The sequence below is a fragment of the Salmo trutta genome, chromosome 8 (assembly GCF_901001165.1).
Source record: "Salmo trutta chromosome 8, fSalTru1.1, whole genome shotgun sequence".
Classification (NCBI taxonomy): domain Eukaryota; kingdom Metazoa; phylum Chordata; class Actinopteri; order Salmoniformes; family Salmonidae; genus Salmo; species Salmo trutta.
Window position 1 is genome coordinate 48,042,263 of NC_042964.1, and position 23,743 is coordinate 48,066,005.

At 46.7% G+C, this 23,743-nt stretch overlaps 1 protein-coding gene across 1 annotated transcript in view; it reads right to left on the bottom strand.

Moving 5' to 3' along the window:
• LOC115197987 (exocyst complex component 4-like) overlaps nt 1-23,743 on the bottom strand; it is a 244,656-nt gene that overhangs the window by 190,852 nt on the left and 30,061 nt on the right. The window contains exons 6-7 of the mRNA XM_029759645.1: nt 20,397-20,643; nt 7,687-7,861 (exon numbers count right to left, since the gene is read on the bottom strand). Of these exons, the coding sequence (XP_029615505.1) occupies nt 7,687-7,861; nt 20,397-20,643 (422 nt within the window). The remainder of the gene's footprint in view (nt 1-7,686; nt 7,862-20,396; nt 20,644-23,743) is intronic.

The following is a 23,743-nucleotide window of genomic DNA, read 5'->3' on the forward strand; positions in this document are numbered from 1 at the left end:
GATTGCATAACATCTGCACATTATTCTTTTAAAATTCTCTAAGCTCTGTCAAGTTGGTCGTTGATTATTGCTAGACTGCCTTTTTCATGTCTTGCCATAGATTTTCAAGCCGATTTAAGTCAGACAATAACCTGGCCTTGTGTTTTAGGTTATCGTCCTGCTGAAAGATGAATTTGTTTCCCATCGTCTGTTGGAAAACAGACAACCAGATTTTCCTCTAGGATATTGCCTGTGCTTAGCTCCATTCTGTTTCTTTTTGTCCTAAAAAAATCTCCCTACTCCTTGCCGATGACAAGCATACTCATAACATGATGCAGCCACCAACATGCTTACAAATATGAAGAGTAGTACTCAGTAATGTGTTGGATTTGCCCCAAACATAACACTTCGTATTCAGAAATGAAGGTCATTTCTTTGCCACATTTTTTGAAGTTTTACTTTAGTGATTTATTGCAAACAGGATGCATGTTTTGGAATATTTGTATTCTGTACAGGCTTCCTTCTTTTCACTCTGTCATTTAGGTTAGTATTGTGGAGTAACTACAATGTTGTTGAAACATCCTCAATTCTATCACAGCCATTAAACTCTAACTGTTTTAAAGTCACCATGGGCCTCATGGTGAAATCCCTGAGCGGTTTCCTTCCTCTCCGGGAAATTAGTTAGGAAGGATGCCTGTATCTTTGTAGTGACTGGGTGTATTGAAATGAATAACTTCACCATGCTCAAACGTATATTGAATGTCTGCTTTTTTTTTGTTTTACCAATCTACCAATAGATGCTCTTCTGTTGCGAGGCATTGGAAAACCTCCCTGGTATTTGTCGTTGAATCTGTGTTTGAAATTCACTGCTCAACTGAGATACCATACGGATAATTGTATGTGTGGGTTACAGAGATGAGGTAGTCATTCAAAAATTCTGTTAAACTATTATTAACTATTATAGAGATGACTAAATAATAAAGTCATCAAATAAAAATTAAGTAATATACACAACTGAAATATTGAATTATTTCATCGTAATTTTCTATTTTTCTTTTGATATCAATGTGGACCTGATAGACACAATGGAATATTTTCAATGTTCACTATTTTGGGCTTTGGAATTTCCATTAAAAATCACTAAAATCAAAGTAATGTCATTACTTTATAATGCATTTAATGTTTTAAAAAGTTATCGAAAACTATGATAATTTTTTTTCATAATCGAACCAACCTCAAAAAGCACTAATCACACAGACGTGAACAAGAGACAACTGCAACAACTGTCAACGAGATGGCTGCCGCTAATTTACACCTAGACAAGACCCAACAGCATCTCAACACACACCTGAGCCACTAGCTAATATATAGATGATAGTGCACAACTGCTAGTCTTCAGAACACACCTGAACTAACAAGAAACAACATAGACATCTGCCAACAAGATCTAATCTACACCTAGACAAGAGCCAACAACATCTCACCACACACACCTGAGCATAGATACTAGCAAGTAGAGATGTTTCATGATAGTGGGTACATTTCACACCTGCAGACTGCAAGGACACACACGCGCACACACACACACACACACACACACACACACACACACACACACACACACACACACACACACACACACACACACACACACACACACGTGTACGCGCACCAGGCCGCTGCAGGGTGGAATATGGGAACTATAGCACCCCACTGTCAGAGTAGAGGCAGGGCAAAGAGTAACCTGCCATACAGCCTCCCTCAGGAATCTACACTGCTGCCAGACTATCAGGCATTAACATGTTCTGTTGCCAGACTATCAGGCATTAACATGTTCTGCTGCCAGACTATCAGGCATTAACATGTTCTGCTGCCAGACTATCAGGCATTAACATGTTCTGCTGCCAGACTATCAGGCATTAACATGTTCTGCTGCCAGACTATCAGGCATTAACATGTTCTCTTGCCAGACTATCAGGCATTAACATGCTCTGCTGCCAGACTGAGTTTGTCTCTTGAAGAGAGCAGGAAGGAGGGGGCAGAGGGGAAGAGAGAGGGATAGAGGAAGGGAGGGGGAAAGAGAAAGAGAGAATGGTGATTGAGGGAGAGAAAGAGAGAGGGATGGAAAGAAATTGGGATAAGAAGGATTGAGAGAGGGAGTGGGAGAGAAGGAGAGACTCACAAAGATACAATCGTCCAGAAAATAATAACACGAGTGACTGAATAAGAAAACCTCATTTCACATAATGAGTATTCTAATCAAGAGATGACATTATCGCACATCGCTGCAGCGGGGGAGTGAGGAGCCCCTGGCAACCTGGGGTTGGCAGAGCGGAGGCAGCGGTAGCAGCTCTAGTGCCCGCGCCGCTGGAGAGCGAACGGCTTAATGCCTTCCATTAACACAAAGGCACAGCACAGCCGCGCAATACCTACACTCCCTCCTCTCTCTTCTCCAACTCTCTTTAACTCTCTATCCATCTTCCCTGACACAATCTCTTTCATTTGCCTTTATTTTAGGATTTTATTTAGGACAACCAACTGTATACTAATAGTTGTACTAGTTCCCATCCTGACAGACACCTAGTTTAGTTCGCTGATGACACTTCCTTGATCAGCCTGTTGCATGATGACGAGGAACCCCATGGCCGGGGACTTTGTAGGGTGCTGTGATGAATCACACTTGGTCCTCAATACCAACAAGACCAAAGAGATGTGCATAGACTTCAGGAAGAGAACACCACCTACCTCTGTAACATCTATCAGAGGTCAGAACATAGAGAAATACACATACCTGGCTGTCCTCTTGGACAATAAGCTTCACTGGAGTAAATGTACAGACCTGATCTACAAAAAGAGTCAACAGAGACTGTACGTTTCTCAACAAGCTGGGATCTTTTCATGTTAACTGGACTATACTGACTCTGTTTCACAAATATTTCATTGAGAGTATTTCAACTTTTCGTATTGTTTGTTGGTTCGGCCACTGTCAACCAGACAAATATGCTGAGAAGGATTATCACCACAACAAGCAAAGTATTAGGAGTCAAACAGACAGGCCTGGACGAGATCTTTAACATCAGGGCCATCAGCAAGGCTCACCAAATAGTTTTGACCCAAGCCACCCCATGTACCCAGACTTTGGAGTACTCCCCTCTGGGTGCAGGTATAGGGCACCCCTCAGCAGGAATAAAAGAACTAGACATTCATTTGTACCAGGTGTGATATCCCTCCTAAACAGCTCAGGTGAAATGATCCTATTGACCCAGTAAGGCCAGCAGGCTAGTCTCTTTTTATTGGTATGTAACTGTTATGAATGTTGTATTGTCAATTTGTTGTCTACTGTATTTAAACGTGTACATGATACTGCAACAACATGTCCCCATGGGGACAATAAAGTCAGTAAAGTGGAGTTGCCATGGAGAGGGTAGGTGATTGAGCCAATTGGAAGCTAGGGGGTGATTAGGTAGCCAATGGCCATAGATGTACAGTATGAAGGGTCAGATTTGGATTTTAGCCTATTTTACAAAACTCCATCCAACCATCTATCCATCTGACTGGCTTTAAGAGTATACAACACCAACCTTACAGTTCCCAGCCCTCTATCTGTCTATGTCCATCTCTTCATATTCTCCTCCAAACAGAGCTGAAACACCGGTGACTAAACTGGCAGGCAATCAGTTGGCCCAGCCAAATCCCGACTCTGTTTATCCAGTACTAACCCAATCACAGCTTAGTGTAAGGACCAATTTTGAGCCAATCAAGGGGCCTGGGTCTCAGATAATCAATGTTCAATAAGACAGAGCATTTGTCCTTAGTTCCACTAAAGTAAGCTTTGGACAAAATGTGATTCAAGTCTAGCTGCTTCTTCGAGCCCTAAGGCCTGCCTGCCCGACCGTCCGCAGTTAGCTCAGGGCCGCCTTAGCAACAGTTGGCATGGCGGAGTCACTGCTTTTCATTCTGAGTGGTTTTGAGGGGTGAAAAATGAGAGAGAGAATGAGAGAGAGAATGAGTGAGAGAGAGAGAAAACACAAGAGAAAAGAAAATTTGATGAAAAAAATGTGCTCAAGGTCACCTGACTCCTGGTCTGATGGAGTGATGATAAGCCCATATACTCAATCCTAGTCTGCACCTCTCTCTCCCTTTGCTCTCCTCTCTCTCAGTCACCCCCCTCCATCTCTCTCTAGCTCCCTCCCTCTCCCTCCCTCCCTCCCGCTTGCTCCCCCACCCCCGCTCGCTCACGCCCCCCGCCCCCTCGCTCGCTCTCCATCCCTCCCTCCCTCCCGATCTCCCCCCTCCCCCCGCTCGCTCCCTCCCCCCCTCCCTCCCTCTCTCTCTCTCGCTCGCTCCCTCCCTCCCTCCCCTCCCTCGCTCGCTCCCTCTCCCCTCAACAGCAAAGGGAGAGAACGCTAGCCCTCAGAGACTTGGAACGAGACGAAAACAAGGAAGAGAAAAGATACGAGGGATAAAATAAGAGATAAGAAAAGAACAGAGTGTAAAATAGAAAAGAGGAAAGGAACAAACTCTGCTGTCAACTCTTCACTGTGTCCCTCAGGAGGTCTCCCTCACATGATGCTAACTAGGAGACTCACTGTTCTGACAACTACAATGACACAAACCCATGTAGCCTCACCTTTAGTGACCACAATCTTTCACATCTTTACTAATGTAGATTGATTTCTACAATGAACGTGTACAGTAAATAGTCAATCTGTTTCTTTATATGCGGCCCGTGGGTGTGTGACTGTGAAAGCATGCCGTATCCATAGCAAGAGGGATGTAGGCTAATTCCTTGAGAGAATGCTGTTAACTCTGTGTGTGTTGTGCATCCAGCTATGAATCCTGGCAGTGTTTCACCCAACACTCGATTGTGCAGTCAGTCAATGTTGTCTTTCTTTTCAAAGAAGAGATTATTCTTGTGGAACGAGTGCTGAGAACATGAAAGTATGTCAGTTGAAATGCAGTTCCTGAGCTATCGATACACAAACGTGTGCACGGACCACGCTGCACGAGCAGAAAAAACACAAACACACAATCAAACAAACACACACACATTCAAACACACACAAACACTCTCTCCCCTAGTCTAGTCAGTGAGTGCTGGGGGTGCCTGCCTTACATGGGCGTTCCTCAGGGATCTGTCATAGGTCACTTCCAAACAGCTGCTCATCTCCTCAGCCAATCAGACGGGAGCAGAGAGCAAACACAGTGCAGCCGACACGCACCAATTAAAGGACTGCAATTAAACCAGGCAATCAGGGGAAGTGCCTGTTCCTATGTGTGTCACAACTAAAATCAACCCCACTGTATTATTTGTATTTTTTTTCGATTCCTAATCTGACACGATGATTAAATCCATAGCGCTTGATTTCTTCCGTCGCGTTCTAAGACGTAAGCCTGTGTGTAGGTGGTCACATTTCAGAGTGTAGTGAAGTGTCGAAATGAGCGGAAGGATGAGAACGGAACACAGGTCTGATGATGAAACGGAGGAGCCAGAGGGGACGTTGGCTCGGGAACAGCCAGTTACCTGGGGAAGTGTTCCAGTAACGTGTAGCTAGCTATCCCCTGTGGAGAGAGTCATTGTGAGGTGTAGCTCCAGGGTTTTATCCCGTCACACATGTGAGTGATGGCTGGGCTCCAGCTTGAGCTCTGAGCATTAAAGAGCCTACAGCCAAACTACAGATGGAGGAGTTGAGGATCCACATTATGGTTCGAGGACTGGTTTTCTAGATATGGTCTCTGACTGCTCACTCCAGACCAGTCTGCTGCCATGCAGCTTGGTCTGTATGGATTAGGCTTCCAATGACACAAACCCATATAGCCTTACTTTTAGTGACCACAATCTTTACTAATGTGGATTGACTATTTACTGTACACGTTCATTGTAAAAATCTATCTGGTTTCTTTATATGCAGCCCAGGGCTGTGTGTAGGACTGTGGAAGCAGACGCACACACACACAGAATGTCAGTGAGTCTTGCCTTTCCTAGTTAGCATAATTATTATTTTTTGTCTTTTTTTTACATTTGTTTTTTTGTACAGCAGATACAAACATACACATACGAACAACAACTTAGAGACACACACAAAACGACTACATCTCATCTGTCCAGACCCACATGCTCCCACCCCATCCCTAGAGCCTGGCCACACCCCCGTCCCGAGAGCCTGGCCCCACCCCCGTCCCGAGGGCCTGGCCCCACCCCCGTCCCGAGGGCCTGGCCCCACCCCCACCCCCGTCCCGAGGGCCTGGCCCCACCCCCACCCCCGTCCCGAGGGCCTGGCCCCACCCCCGTCCCGAGGGCCTGGCCCCACCCCCGTCCCGAGGGCCTGGCCCCACCCCCAACCAGAGGGCCTGGCACCACCCCCAACCAGAGGGCCTGGCCCCACCCCCAACCAGAGGGCCTGGCCCCACCCCCAACCAGAGGGCCTGGCCCCACCCCCAACCAGAGGGCCTGGCCCCACCCCCAACCAGAGGGCCTGCATTATCGTTTGCCACTTGGCCTTAAATTGTACCCACTCATTTTTCTCGGTTGCCCATGCTATTTCATTATTTCAATAATAAATCATGTTTACATTGTGTTAGTGATGGAGATTGATTTCCAGGTTTTTACTATAAGTTTTTCCAGAAGAGTAATGAGAAGAGAATCGTCCAGGCCATTGGGTGTCTGACTACAGCCCATATGCCAGGTCTTGAAATATGAAGACAGACGGATTAACAGTATGTTTACATTGTAACACTTCTGACAGGCAACTTTCTAGCTCCACCCATAACTTTCGGACTTCATAGCGTTCCCAGAAGGATTATTGAGTGATTATTGAGTTTTACACTGAAGACATGACTCTGCCGTTGTGCTGTAGAATTTGTGAATTTTGTCTCTGGTATAATAAATTCTATACATTCGTTTATACTGGATTAAGCATACATTTTCATTAACTGTTTCGTTAGTTTTGCTCCAACATTCCCTCCATTTTGTGCCAACATCACTCTCCTAGTCAACATCATGTGTGTGTTTGAATGTGTGTGTTTGTTTGATTGTGTGTTTGTGTTTTTTCTGCTCGTGCAGCGTGGTCCGTGCACACGTTTGTGTATCGATAGCTCAGGAACTGCATTTCAACTGACATACTTTCATGTTCTCAGCACTCGTTCCACAAGAATAATCTCTTCTTTGAAAAGAAAGACAACATTGACTGACTGCACAATCGAGTGTTGGGTGAAACACTGCCAGGATTCATAGCTGGATGCACAACACACACAGAGTTAACAGCATTCTCTCAAGGAATTAGCCTACATCCCTCTTGCTATGGATACGGCATGCTTTCACAGTCACACACCCACGGGCCGCATATGAAGAAACAGATTGAACGTGTACAGTAAATAGTCAATCTGCATTAGTAAAGATTGTCGTCACTAAAGGTAAAGCTATATCTGTTTTTGTCATTGTAGTTCATGTCAGAACAGTGAGTCTTGTCTCTCCTAGTTAGCATCATGTGTGATCATTCCTGCTCATGGAAGCCTAATCTATGCTTTCACAGTCTAAAGGTTTAACCACGTGTGCAAATCATCTGCTGCCAAATCATCCGTGAATCTTTATGAATACACAGAACGGCAGATGGATCTTTGTTGATATTTTTTATTTGTGTGTTTGTGTGGTGCAGGGATTCGGGACTGTGATGGATTCAAAACTTGACATTTTAAACTTGAACTGACCTGGAGCACGGTCTGGATCTTAGCAGAGACGTCGGCTTGCTCATAGAGCTTGATGCCCTCCTGGGCTCCGTTGGGGGACACCACGATCTGCTGCAGGTGGGTCAGCACCACACTGTGGGCCGCAGCCACCGCGTTGAACTTGTCAAACAGCAGCTCCAGCAGTTCCAGCAGCAGCCTGCAGAGGGCAGCAGAGATAGAGGCTGTGGTGAGGACGGCTGGTGGGATAACAGGTGAAGAAGCTGCGATACACAGCCCAAACACTGGCCCCGTTAGAATACTCATAATGCCTCCTTCCTTCCTTCTGAAATTACTTCAAGGGAGGGAGGAAAGGAATGATACATTTGACGAGTATTGGAACAGGGCCCTAAGACGCAGCAGGTACTAAGGCCCAGTTTGAATTCCTTTCAAATGCATCCTTTCTTCCTTCCTAGGGTTTCACCTCAGTGTTAGAGTGATTACGTTAAGGAAGGGAGGACGGTTGATATTCGACCAGCAATTCAAACTGTTCTTATCAATTCATCCCAGGTCAGTTGTATTGAGGCTCACACAGGTTTAGAGTTAGAACAGAGGTAAAGACAACTGATCTTGGACCACTGATGGTGGACCATCAGGAGGTCTCTCTAAGGCAGCACCACACCTGTCAGCCTCCAGGTCTAAAAGCTCCTCTCTACTCTCATTCAATAACTGACTACTAACGGAGAAGCTAATGTATAGTAGTCAAAACCATTCTGACCTCAGCTCAACGCTAAAGCTAAATTATGAAATTATATTTCTGATTCAAACCTGCTCTTTAGTAGAGTACTTCAGCCTCCACCAGTCCACACAAGGACAAATCTTTCAATGTAAAGAGGGAACATTAAATAAGTGATTTTTTAAATTGTGGTTGGTTAAGTGCATATATCTGTTGGAACAGGAGTGAAGCACTTCGCTGTAGTAAGGTACTACATATCTGAGGAGAAGTATTTAACAATGTAAGTCTTCTCTCTAAGCATACTGTATTCTGACCTGAAATATACAACACTAGAGCCTAGAGAGGAAAAGTGACCAAACAGGTAGTGAAGTCAAGCCGTCAGCCCACCGATCCAGACATTAGCTTTGAGTTTAGAGTCTCCTCAGGCCTCAGGCTTTGTACGTGTGGCGTTAACCAACCTGCCTCAGCAACAACTACAATTCATTAACTTAATAAACATTCAGAAATCTACTTCAAATCGGCAGGCAAAAGGAGCCTCATCCAGGTAGCTGGTTTGGGCTGAGCGGTTGAAAAGAACAGTGGAGGTACTGGCAGAGTGTTACCCCAGTCACACAGAGGCAGCTGGCTCTGACTACAATTAGCAGCATCTGTCAAAGTCTCTGGTTCCACTAGGACTCACACACATCTGGTGGTCTTTTCTTTTCAGGGATGTGGGGACACTTCTGACTTTATTTAGTGAGGAAGGTTGGGCTAAACTCCGTGCCGGATCTGAACGGTACATATACACCAGAGGCTGAGTGGAATGAAGACTGAGTGAATGACTGAGTGAGTTTGGGAGAGACATGGGATCTTCGCCTACCTTTTTAAACTTTAGATGAATGTTACATGAAAAAAATATTGGGTGGGGGAACATTAAGGATGTGAGAAAGAGAGAGAGAGCGAGAGAGAGAGAGAGAGATGGACTACCAACCAAACACCCTCCATCCATCACTAGACTGGTAGACAGGGAGGGTGTATGTTATGAATGGTTAGGGACAGACAGACAGGGAGGGTGTATGTTATGAATGGTTAGGGACAGACAGACAGACAGGGAGGGTGTATGTTATGAATGGTTAGGGACAGACAGACAGGGAGGGAGGGAGGATGTTATGAATGGTTAGGGACAGGCAGACAGGGAGGGAGGGTGTATGTTATGAATGGTTAGGGACAGACAGACAGACAGGGAGGGAGTATGTTATGAATGGTTAGAGACAAACAGACAGACAGACAGGGAGGGATTATGAATGGTTAGGGACAGGTAGACAGGGGACACACTTGCTCGCTCGCTCGCTCACACACACACACACACACACACACACACACACACACACACACACACACACACACACACACACACACACACACACACCCCCCCCCCACCAGGTTCTGACCTTTCACATGTTCTCTTCCCTCATCCCATGTGATGAATCTTTGGTTTTACAGAGCAGAGAGAGAGAGAGCCCCATTCCCCTCGTTATCTCACACAGCAGGCCATTCTAATAGATCTTCTCAATTCCCTGAAATCCTGCTCCTCATTTCCCAGAAGGATGGAACACACGGACACTCAGGTGATGGACGGCAGAGAGAGGGTCTCCGGATGTGTGTGTGTGTGTGTGTGTGTTTAGCATGCAGTGTGAGGTGGGCTAGCTGGGACCCTAACTCACCCAGGAGAATGTTTTTTATTGTCGCCTGGAGTGTCTTCACAGGAACCATTACGCTAAGTGACTGTGCCAGTTCATCACCCGACACACACAACACTGGCTATATGAAATAAACTGGCTATATGATCAGCCATAGTCCATAACCTGGCTAGTTGCATCATCAGACATACTGTATGTACCAGGGTAGCAACATTCCCAGGATTCTAACCTGGATTTCTAGAAAACCTGGGAATTTGGGGAAAGTTATCAGAATGTTGCAAGTCTAACCAGGATAAACACCAACAGATCTTCAATATGACAATCCAAGATGTCTGTGACACCATCTGGGTAGCTATCTTACTGCCCCCATATCACCATGTCAAACAAATTCCTATACTATTAGATTAGAAGAAGAGACAAAGCACAGGAAATAGATCTGTATTCAAATCAAAGGACTGCACACTGAGGATGTTTTACAGGAACCCTTTAGAGATGCTGTGCAATACGCTGGGCATTGTCTTCTGAACAGCACCATCTATGTGTTGCTCATTATGCAAGACAGAACACCTTGATACACTACTTCTATAGGGGTTTCCGTAGCAACGGGCCTCGGCTTGAACTTGTGTGTGCGCACAAACACACGTACATACACACACTAAAGTAACAAGGATATGGAGAAGGTGGGGTTGAAAACAAGCTGCACTGTGTTGTCCTATACTGGAGTCAGATCAGATTCAGCACACGATGGGAGCCAAGGCCTGACCCAACATCTCTGACAGAGTAACAACACAGTCTCTTTTAAATGCTACAACATCAATGGACTGTGTGTGTGTGTGTGTGTGTGTGTGTGTGTGTGTGCGCATCTTGGCATGTTTATGTTTAAAGCAGCAGTGTGTCTGTTTTTTCATGGTCGATGGCAGGTGTTGTCCCAAATGTCCCGCCTCTACTGTGTTTAACACCTGATTGGCTGTCTGACTAAACGTCTGACAATCCCTGGTGTTGCATAACGTCCAAAAAAAACTTGTCCCCTCCCTTTTGCCCTTGTTCACTCCCCTTAACAGATCAGAGACTAACTGGGTAGGTGTTAAAACTTCACCAAGTTTCCTCCATATTGACTAACTGGGTAGGTGTTAGTTAAAACTACCTAGTTTCCTCCATATTGACTAACTGGGTAGGTGTTAGTTAAAACTACCTAGTTTCCTCCATACTGACTAACTGGGTAGGTGTTAGTTAAAACTACCTAGTTTCCTCCATACTAACTAACTGGGTAGGTGTTAGTTAAAACTACCTAGTTTCCTCCATATTGACTAACTGGGTAGATTTTAGCTAAAACTCTACCTCGTTTCCTCCATATTGACTAACTGGGTAGGTGTTAAAACTCTACCTAGTTTCCTCCATATTGACTAACTGGGTAGGTGTTAGTTAAAACTACCTAGTTTCCTCCATATTGACTAACTGGGTAGGTGTTAGTTAAACCTCTACCTAGTTTCCTCTATATTGACTAACTGGGTAGGTGTTAGTTAAAACGACCTAGTTTCCTCCATATTGACTAACTAGGTAGGTGTTAAAACTCTACCTCGTTTCCTCCATATTGACTAACTGTGTAGGTGTTAGTTAAAACTACCTAGTTTCCTCCATATTGACTAACTGGGTAGGTGTTAAAACTCTACCTCGTTTCCTCCATATTGACTAACTGGGTAGGTGTTAGTTAAAACTACCTAGTTTCCTCCATATTGACTAACTAGGTAGGTGTTAAAACTCTACCTCGTTTCCTCCATATTGACTAACTGGGTAGGTATTAGTTAAAACTACCTAGTTTCCTCCATATTGACTAACTGGGTAGGTGTTAAAACTCTACCTCGTTTCCTCCATATTGACTAACTGGGTAGGTGTTAGTTAAAACTACCTCGTTTCCTCCATATTCACTAACTGGGTAGTTGTTAGTTAAAACTACCTCGTTTCCTCCATATTGACTAACTGGGTAGGTGTTAAAACTCTACCTCGTTTCCTCCATATTGACTAACTGGTTAGGTGTTAGTTAAAACTACCTAGTTTCCTCCATATTGACTAACTGGGTAGGTGCTAGTTAAAACTACCTAGTTTCCTCCATATTGACTAACTGGGTAGGTGTTAAAACTCTACCTCGTTTCCTCCATATTGACTAACTGGTTAGGTGTTAGTTAAAACTACCTAGTTTCCTCCATATTGACTAACTGGGTAGGTGCTAGTTAAAACTACCTAGTTTCCTCCATATTGACTAACTGGGTAGGTGTTAGTTAAAACTACCTCGTTTCCTCCATATTGCCTAACTGGGTAGGTGTTAAAACTCTACCTAGTTTCCTCTATACTGACTAACTGGGTAGGTGTTAGTTAAAACTCTACCTAGTTTCCTCTATACTGACTAACTGGGTAGGTGTTAGTTAAAACTCTACCTAGTTTCCTCCATATTGACTAACTGGGTAGGTGTTAGTTAAAACGACCTAGTTTCCTCCATACTGACTAACTGGGTAGATTTTAGCTAAAACTCTACCTCGTTTCCTCCATATTGACTAACTGGGTAGGTGTTAAAACTCTACCTAGTTTCCTCCATATTGACTAACTGGGTAGGTGTTAGTTAAAACTACCTAGTTTCCTCCATATTGACTAACTGGGTAGGTGTTAGTTAAACCTCTACCTAGTTTCCTCTATATTGACTAACTGGGTAGGTGTTAGTTAAAACGACCTAGTTTCCTCCATATTGACTAACTGGGTAGGTGTTAGTTAAAACTACCTAGTTTCCACCATATTGACTAACTGGGTAGGTGTTAAAACTCTACCTCGTTTCCTCCATATTGACTAACTGGGTAGATGTTAGTTAAAACTACCTCGTTTCCTCCATATTGACTAACTGGGTAGTTGTTAGTTAAAACTACCTCGTTTCCTCCATATTGACTAACTGGGTAGGTGTTAAAACTCTACCTAGTTTCCTCCATATTGACTAACTGGGTAGGTGCTAGTTAAAACTACCTAGTTTCCTCCATATTGACTAACTGGGTAGGTATTAGTTAAAACTACCTAGTTTCCTCCATATTGACTAACTGGGTAGGTGTTAGTTAAAACTCTACCTAGTTTCCTCTATATTGACTAACTGGGTAGGTGTTAGTTAAAACTCTACCTAGTTTCCTCTATACTGACTAACTGGGTAGGTGTTAGTTAAAACTCTACCTAGTTTCCTCTATACTGACTAACTGGGTAGGTGTTAGTTAAAACTACCTAGTTTCCTCCATATTGACTAACTGGGTAGGTGTTAGTTAAAACTCTACCTAGTTTCCTCTATATTGACTAACTGGGTAGGTGTTAGTTAAAACTCTACCTCGTTTCCTCCATATTGGCTAACTGGGTAGGTGTTAGTTAAAACTACCTAGTTTCCTCCATATTGACTAACTGGGTAGGTGTTAGTTAAAACTACCTAGATTCCTCCATATTGACTAACTGGGTAGTTGTTAGTTAAAACTACCTCGTTTCCTCCATATTGACTAACTGGGTAGGTGTTAAAACTCTACCTCGTTTCCTCCATATTGACTAACTGGTTAGGTGTTAGTTAAAACTACCTAGTTTCCTCCATATTGACTAACTGGGTAGGTGCTAGTTAAAACTACCTAGTTTCCTCCATATTGACTAACTGAGTAGGTGTTAAAACTCTACCTCGTTTCCTCCATATTGACTAACTGGTTAGGTGTTAGTTAAAACTACCTAGTTTCCTCCATATTGACTAACTGGGTAGGTGCTAGTTAAAACTACCTAGTTTCCTCCATATTGACTAACTGGGTAGGTGTTAGTTAAAACTACCTCGTTTCCTCCATATTGCCTAACTGGGTAGGTGTTAAAACTCTACCTAGTTTCCTCTATACTGACTAACTGGGTAGGTGTTAGTTAAAACTCTACCTAGTTTCCTCTATACTGACTAACTGGGTAGGTGTTAGTTAAAACGACCTAGTTTCCTCCATACTGACTAACTGGGTAGGTGCTAGTTAAAACTACCTAGTTTCCTCCATATTGACTAACTGGGTAGGTGTTAAAACTCTACCTAGTTTCCTCCATATTGACTAACTGGGTAGGTGTTAGTTAAAACTACCTAGTTTCCTCCATATTGACTAACTGGGTAGGTGTTAGTTAAACCTCTACCTAGTTTCCTCTATATTGACTAACTGGGTAGGTGTTAGTTAAAACTACCTAGTTTCCTCCATATTGACTAACTGGGTAGGTGTTAAAACTCTACCTCGTTTCCTCCATATTGACTAACTGGGTAGGTGTTAGTTAAAACTACCTAGTTTCCTCCATATTGACTAACTGGGTAGGTGTTAAAACTCTACCTCGTTTCCTCCATATTGACTAACTGGGTAGGTGTTAGTTAAAACTACCTCGTTTCCTCCATATTGACTAACTGGGTAGTTGTTAGTTAAAACTACCTCGTTTCCTCCATATTGACTAACTGGGTAGGTGTTAAAACTCTACCTCGTTTCCTCCATATTGGCTAACTGGGTAGGTGTTAGTTAAAACTACCTTGTTTCCTCCATATTGACTAACTGGGTTGGTGTTAGTTAAACCTCTACCTCGTTTCCTCCATATTGACTAACTGGTTAGGTGTTAGTTAAAACTACCTAGTTTCCTCCATATTGACTAACTGGGTAGGTGCTAGTTAAAACTACCTAGTTTCCTCCATATTGGCTAACTGGGTAGGTGTTAGTTAAAACTACCTAGTTTCCTCCATATTGACTAACTGGGTAGGTGTTAGTTAAAACTCTACCTAGTTTCCTCTATACTGACTAACTGGGTAGGTGTTAGTTAAAACTCTACCTAGTTTCCTCTATACTGACTAACTGGGTAGGTGTTAGTTAAAACTACCTAGTTTCCTCCATATTGACTAACTGGGTAGGTGTTAGTTAAAACTACCTAGATTCCTCCATATTGGCTAACTGGGTAGGTGTTAGTTAAAACTACCTAGATTCCTCCATATTGACTAACTGGGTAGGTGTTAGTTAAAACTAGCTAGTTTCCTCCATATTGGCTAACTGGGTTGGTGTTAGTTAAAACTACCTAGTTTCCTCCATATTGGCTAACTGGGTAGGTGTTAGCTAAAACTCTACCTAGTTTCCTCCATATTGACTAACTGGGTAGGTGTTAGTTAAAACTAGCTAGTTTCCTCCATATTGGCTAACTGGGTAGGTGTTAGTTAAAACTCTACCTAGTTTCCTCCATATTGACACTCTACCTAGTTTCCTCCATATTGCCTTCACCTATCCAGTCGTGTCAGATCCGTGAAGGGGAGTAAGCAACTAGGAAAGAGGAGAAGGAGATAACCTTTCTGGAATGAAATGCAGCCAAGGCCTCAGCACTAACCTAAACCCAGTAGTCACAATGCTTCAGGACAGGTGAACCAACGACCACCTCCTGAAACGTGGAGAACGGCTAGGATTAGAGGGCACAACTTACACACACAGACACCGTGAAAACAGACGGAGAGAAAATGAGAGAAACTGAGGCCAAAAAAAACAAGTGTTCATCTCAACTGAAAGTAAGTGCTTTCTTAAGTGCTGCCATTATATCCCTTCTCTTCCAGAGTCCTGTGATTTCCTGTTTTTTTTCTGCGGAGTAAATTAATGCTGAGGGAAAAAGCAGAGGCTGGGACTTGGCTTTCTGGATTACTCCATTTCCTTAAATGAGAGAGTTATGAAAAACGTGCGGGGAAACAGCTGGAAAGGATCCAATGGGGTACAATAAAGGTGGAGGAGAAAACAGTGAAACAGCTAGCAATGAACGGACTGGGAGATGGAGAACAGAGGAGGCTGAGGAGACGGAGAACAGAGGAGGCTGAGGAGACGGAGAACAGAGGAGGCTGAGGAGACGGAGAACAGAGGAGGCTGAGGAGACGGAGAGCAGAGGAGGCTGAGGAGACGGGGAGCAGAGGAGGCTGAGGAGACGGAGAACAGAGGAGGCTGAGGAGACGGAGAACAGAGGAGGCTGAGGAGACGGAGAGCAGAGGAGGCTGAGGAGACGGAGAGCAGAGGAGGCTGAGGAGACGGGGAGCAGAGGAGGCTGAGGAGACGGAGAACAGAGGAGGCTGAGGAGACGGAGAACAGAGGAGGCTGAGGAGACGGAGAACAGAGGAGGCTGAGGAGACGGGGAACAGAGGAGGCTGAGGAGACGGAGAACAGAGGAGGCTGAGGAGACGGAGAACAGAGGAGGCTGAGGAGACGGAGAACAGAGGAGGCTGAGGAGACGGAGAACAGAGGAGGCTGAGGAGACGGAGAACAGAGGAGGCTGAGGAGACGGAGAACAGAGGAGGCTGAGGAGACGGAGAACAGAGGAGGCTGAGGAGACGGAGAACAGAGGAGGCTGAGGAGACGGAGAACAGAGGAGGCTGAGGAGACGGAGAACAGAGGAGGCTGAGGAGACGGAGAACAGAGGAGGCTGAGGAGACGGAGACCAGAGGAGGCTGAGGAGACGGAGAACAGAGGAGGCTGAGGAGACGGAGAACAGAGGAGACGGAGAACAGAGGAGGCTGAGGAGACGGAGAACAGAGGAGGCTGAGGAGACGGAGAACAGAGGAGGCTGAGGAGACGGAGAACAGAGGAGGCTGAGGAGACGGAGAGCAGAGGAGGCTGAGGAGACGGAGAGCAGAGGAGGCTGAGGAGACGGAGAACAGAGGAGGCTGAAGAGACGGAGAACAGAGGAGGCTGAGGAGACGGAGAACAGAGGAGGCTGAGGAGACGGAGAGCAGAGGAGGCTGAGGAGACGGAGAGCAGAGGAGGCTGAGGAGACGGAGAGCAGAGGAGGCTGAGGAGACGGAGAGCAGAGGAGGCTGAGGAGACGGAGAGCAGAGGAGGCTGAGGAGACGGAGAGCAGAGGAGGCTGAGGAGACGGAGAGCAGAGGAGGCTGAGGAGACGGAGAGCAGAGGAGGCTGAGGAGACGGAGAGCAGAGGAGGCTGAGGAGACGGAGAGCAGAGGAGGCTGAGGAGACGGAGAGCAGAGGAGACTGAGGAGACGGAGAGCAGAGGAGACTGAGGAGAGGGAGAACAGAGGAGACTGAGGAGAGGGAGAACAGAGGAGACTGAGGAGAGGGAGAACAGAGGAGACTGAGGAGAGGGAGAACAGAGGAGACTGAGGAGAGGGAGAACAGAGGAGACTGAGGAGAGGGAGAACAGAGGAGACTGAGGAGAGGGAGAACAGAGGAGACTGAGGAGAGGGTGTGCATAACTGTTTGCTTTATTAGGGTTTCCACAATGAGATGCGGATGCTTTATTAGGGTTTCCACAATGAGATGCGGAGAGAGAGGGAAGAGAGGATAGAGACTAATCAAAAATCATTTTCTAGCAGTTCACTCGCTCCCAAAACACGCTTGTCGTACTCACTCTGTCTAAAGCTAAAGAGCTAGGATAGAAAAGCCCAGGATTCAAGTGAAACTTGTCTCCTTCTTGCTTGATGGTTTGTTTGCTTATTAGTGATGGAGACACAGACACAAACAGTACCTCTCCTCCACTGTTCCTACCTCACCTCAGACCCATACAGTACCTCTCCTCCACTGTTCCTACCTCACCTCAGACCCATACAGTACCTCTCCTCCACTGTTCCTACCTCACCTCAGACCCATACAGTAGCTCTCCTCCACTGTTCCTACCTCAGCTCAGACCCATACAGTACCTCTCCTCGACTGTTCCTACCTCACCTCAGACCCATACAGTACCTCTCCTCACCTCAGACCCATACAGTACCTCTCCTCCACTGCTGCTACCTCACCTCAGACCCATACAGTACCTCTCCTCCACTGTTCCTACCTCACCTCAGACCCATACAGTACCTCTCCTCACCTCAGACCCATACAGTACCTCTCCTCCACTGCTGCTACCTCACCTCAGACATACAGTACCTCACCTCAGACCCATACAGTACCTCTCCTCCACTGTTCCTATCTCACCTCAGACCCATACAGTACCTCTCCTCCACTGTTCCTACCTCACCTCAGACCCATACAGTACCTCACCTCAGACCCATACAGTACCTCACCTCAGACCCATACAGTACCTCACCTCAGACCCATACAGTACCTCACCTCAACTGTTCCTACCTCACCTCAGACCCATACAGTACCTCTCCTCCACTGTTCCTACCTCACCTCAGACCCACACAGTACCTCTCCTCCACTGCTGCTACCTCACCTCAGACACATACAGTACCTCACCTCAGACCCATACAGTACCTCTCCTCCACTGTTCCTACCTCACCTCAGACCCATACAGTACCTCTCCTCCACTGTTCCTACCTCACCTCAGACCCATACAGTACCTCTCCTCCACTGTTCCTACGTCACCTCAGACCCATACAGTACCTCTCCTCCACTGTTCCTACCTCACCTCAGACCCATACAGTACCTCTCCTCCAATGTTCCTACCTCACCTCAGACCCATACAGTACCTCTCCTCTACTGTTCCTACCTCACCTCAGACCCACACAGTACCTTTCCTCCACTGTTCCTACCTCACCTCAGACCCATACAGTACCTCTCCTCCACTGTTCCTACCTCACCTCAGACCCACACAGTACCTTTCCTCCACTGTTCCTACCTCACCTCAGACCCATACAGTACCTCTCCTCCACTGTTCCTACGTCACCTCAGACCCATACAGTACCTCTCCTCCACTGTTCCTACCTCACCTCAGACCCATACAGTACCTCTCCTCCACTGTTCCTACCTCACCTCAGACCCATACAGTACCTCTCCTCCACTGCTGCTACCTCACTTTAGCCAGTGAGTTGGACAAAACTATACACCCAAAGGCCCTGTTTGAAAACCCACAATATATCCTTCCTTCCCTCCTTGAAGAAATTACAAATTCCACATGATTAGATAGGTAAAAATTGAGGGTTTCACTTCATAGCTCTCACCTATCCAGTCATGTGAGATTAGTGGTCACTTCAAGGAAGGAAAGATGCATTTCCTTTTCACATTTCCTAACAGGGCCAATGTCCCCAAACCCCGTCCCCTTATTTCTTCTCCTCCACCCACACCTTTTCTCACTGAATAACCAAAGCCATTTCCCCCCCTCTTTCTTCACCTGGGCTGTCACTCTGTGGCCAGGTTCTCTCCTCTCTGGTAGGCATGGTCTGCTATCCCACCATCCACCCATACCCTCCACCTCTACCTGCATCCCGCCTTCCCTCCACCTGCACCGCTTCCTGTATCCCGCCTTCCCTCCACCCCCATCCCTACCTGCATCCCGCCTTCCCTCCACCCCATCCCTACCTGCATACCTACCTGCATCCCGCCTTCCCTCCACCTGCACCGCTTCCTGTATCCCGCCTTCCCTCCACCCCCATCCCTACCTGCATCCCGCCTTCCCTCCACCCCATCCCTACCTGCATCACTACCTGCATCCCGCCTTCCCTCCACCCCCACCTGCATCCCTACCTGCATCCCGCCTTCCCTCCACCCCCATCCCTACATGCATCCCACCTTCCCTCCACCCCCACCCCTACCTGCATACCTACCTGCATCCCGCCTTCCCTCCACCCCCACCCCTACCTGCATCCCTACCTGCATCCCGCCTTCCCTCCACCCCCACCCCTACCTGCATCACTACCTGCATCCCGCCTTCCCTCCACCCCCACCCCTACCTGCATCCCTACCTGCATCCCGCCTTCCCTCCACCCCCACCCCTACCTGCATCCCTACCTGCATCCCGCCTTCCCTCCACCCCCACCCCTACCTGCATCCCTACCTGCATCCCGCCTTCCCTCCACCCCCATCCCTACCTGCATCCCTACCTGCATCCCGCCTTCCCTCCACCCCATCCCTACCTGCATCCCTACCTGCATCCCGCCTTCCCTCCACCCCCATCCCTACCTGCATCCCGCCTTCCCTCCACCTCCCCCCATCCCTACCTCCATCACTACCTCCTTCCCTACCTGCATCCCGCCTTCCCCCCACCTGCATCCCTACCTGCATCCCGCCTTCTCTCCACCTCCCCCCATCCCTACCTCCATCCCTATCCCCATACCTACCTCCATCCCACCTTCCAGCCTTCCCTCCACCCCTAAATGCACCCCTCCATCCCACCCCCTCCTACCTGCATCCCACCTTCCCTCCACCCCTCCCTACCTGGGCTGGCTCTCTGTGGCTAGGTTCTCTCCTCTCTGGTAGGCATGGCCTGTCATCCCACCATCCACTCCTACCACCTTCCCCCCATCCCTCCATCCCTCCCTACCTGGGCTGGCTCTCTGTGGCTAGGTTCTCTCCTCTCTGGTAGGCATGGTCTGTCATCCCTCCATCCACTCCTACCACCTTCCCTCCATCCCTCCCTACCTGGGCTGGCTCTCTGTGGCTAGGTTCTCTCCTCTCTGGTAGGCGTGATCAGCTATCTGGGTAGTGGATCTCTTCAGTATCTGCTTCAGCTCAGGCTCCAGGCGCTCCATGATGGCCTTGACAGCCTCCGGGATCTTCTTGAGCTTGGCCAGGCCTTTGATGAGGACGCCCATGAACTCTTGGGTGTTCTCCTCCGGGTGCACGTCAGGGTCCTCGCGGGCCTCGTGGTGCGCCTGCAGCTCACGCACTGAAAGAGGGAGTGACAGAGTGAGAGAGAAGTAGAGATGGATAGATAGAAAACATGGGAAGTGACGGAGGGAGAGAGAGATAGAGCTACAGGATGTGGTACTATTTGAAAGCCATCATACTCATGAAACTTCCTAGAGACACACATGAAAGAATGAGTTGTTATAGTTGTAACCATCATCATCCATCTTCATAAACATCATCCTAGTCCTACTGTCATCTCTCCCCTCTCAATGCCATACAGTAGTATTATCATCACCATAACCCCGTACATCTCACTACTAGGCTTTCAGCTCTTCCTCGTCATCAAACTTGTGAGTGTTTGGATCAAATGAAAACATCCCCACAACACGTCTTCATCTTTACCTCCCTGATCAGCACCTCAACCCCCTCCCTCTCTCTCTCTGACCTCGCCACATTAGCTTGCTAAATTGAGAGTAACAGCAGGGCTACGTTCTAATTCCAATCTGATGAAACAGCCTCCGTTTTCCCTTCAAAGCGTTGTAAGCGGGGTACGTTAAGAGAGTTAATGTTTATGTGGCGTTAATAGACTTTATTTCTCCTGCCAGCGACTGTAGTTTTTTCACGTCATAATCACTACAATTACCAGCTACTAAATGATGTGCGCTGAGTCCATTAGACGAAGCAGCATTGTCGACAAAAGCTGGAGAGTTATGCTGTCGTCATCGCGGCACATGGCACTTAGCACACGGCGCCGGCTAATTGCTTGCGTTTTTCCATAATAATGCGAGAGGGAAGTGCAGTTAGCGCAGGGAAATGACTTAGGCCCTGGGTGTGAATTAAGAGGCTTCTCTCTCTCTCTACCCGAGTTAGTCAACTGACTCCCCACAAACAGCAGCAATTATAGGGGAGAAAGTGATCAGTTGGATGGTAGGCTCAGAGGTGGAGACAGGGGGTTGGTAGAGGGAAGATTAGCAGAAGGACAGGGGTATGGGGAGGGGTTAGGTTTTTCTAAGGCTGGCATTGCGACTGTATTGGGGGTGTGGCTGGCATAAGGACAGAGGTTAGTGGGGGTCTGGTAATGGCATAGGGACAGAGGTTAGTGGGGTGAGGAAGAGTGGGGGTCTGGTAATGGCATAGGGACAGAGGTTAGTGGGGCGAGGAAGAGTGGGGGTCTGGTAATGGCATAGGGACAGAGGTTAGTGGGGCGAGGAAGAGTGGGGTCTGGTAATGGCATAGGGACAGAGGTTAGTGGGGCGAGGAAGAGTGGGGGTCTGGTAATGGCATAGGGACAGAGGTTAGTGGGGAGAGGAAGAGTGGGGGTCTGGTAATGGCATAGGGACAGAGGTTAGTGGGGAGAGGAAGAGTGGGGGTCTGGTAATGGCATAGGGACAGAGGTTAGTGGGGAGAGGAAGAGTGGGGGTCTGGTAATGGCATAGGGACAGAGGTTAGTGGGGAGAGGAAGAGTGGGGGTCTGGTAATGGCATAGGGACAGAGGTTAGTGGGGAGAGGAAGAGTGGGGGTCTGGTAATGCCATAGGGACAGAGGTTAGTGGGGAGAGGAAGAGTGGGGGTCTGGTAATGGCATAGGGACAGAGGTACGGAGGAGGGGCTATGGAGCTGTAACAGACACAGTACACCTGCAGCTAGCAGTAGGCTGGCTAGCTGACCAGGTACCGGGTCAAACCTGACCTGACAGGGAAGGAGGGTTTAGGCTTGCATTCAAACAAATGTGTTAGGATGGGTTGAGTGGGTGGGTGGGTAGGGCCTGGGAGAAAGTTGCAGAGAGAGAGATTAACTAGATATCAAGAAAAAATAACTAGACCAGAGAGAAGCTTTTCTTTTTACCTTTATTTAACTAGGCAAGTCAGTTAAGAACAAATTCTTATTTACAATGACGGCCTAGGAACAGTGGGTTAACTGCCTTGTTCAGGGCAGAACGACAGATTTTCTTTTACCTTGTCTGCCTGATCTTGCAACCTTTCGGTTACTGGTCCAACGCTGTAACCACTAGGCTACCTGCCGCCTTGGGCATCTTAATCATCTTGTTTGTGTTTTCGCAGCTCCACAACCAGGGAATGTTATCACCACACTATAACAAACTCCACAGCCAGGGAATGTTATCACCACACTATAACAAACTCCACAACCAGGGAATGTCATCACCACACTATAACAAACTCCACAGCCAGGGAATGTTATCACCACACTATAACAAACTCCACAGCCAGGGAATGTTATCACCACACTATAACAAACTCCACAACCAGGGAATGTCATCACCACACTATAACAAACTCCACAGCCAGGGAATGTTATCACCACACTATAACAAACTCCACAGCCAGGGAATGTCATCACCACACTATAACAAACTCCACAGCCAGGGAATGTCATCACCACACTATAACAAACTCCACAGCCAGGGAATGTCATCAACACACTATAACAAACTCCACAGCCAGGGAATGTCATCAACACACTATAACAAACTCCACAGCCAGGGAATGTTATCACCACACTATAACAAACTCCCCTGTAGACGCTGTATTACCAGAGGTAACTGTTCCACTGTGGCCTATGAGCATAATGAATGTTATCCACCCCACTGTGCTGACAGGAATACATGGTGACTAATGGGAGATATGGAGGGGTGGCAGCTGATTATGATGTTATGAAAACGTATGTACTAGTATGATAACGCCCTAATAATGCTGTGATGTATGAACGAGTATGATAATGCCCTAATAATGATGTTATGCATATACTGGTATGATAATGCCCCAATAACGATGTCATGTATGCACTAGTATGGACTGATAATGCTGTGATGTGTCAGTACGATAATGTCCTAATAATCATGTGATGTATATACTAGTATGATAATGCCCTGATAATACTGTGATGCATGTACTGGTATGATAATGCCCTAATAACGCTGTGATGTATGCACTAGTATGGACTGATAATGCTGTGGTATATGCAAGAGTATGATAATGCGCTAATAATGATGTGAATAATGTACTAGTGTGATAATGCCATAATAATGTTGTGATGTATGTACTAGTATGATAATGTCCTAATAATGATGTGATGTATGTACAAGTATGATAATACCCTGATAATGCTGTGATGCATGTA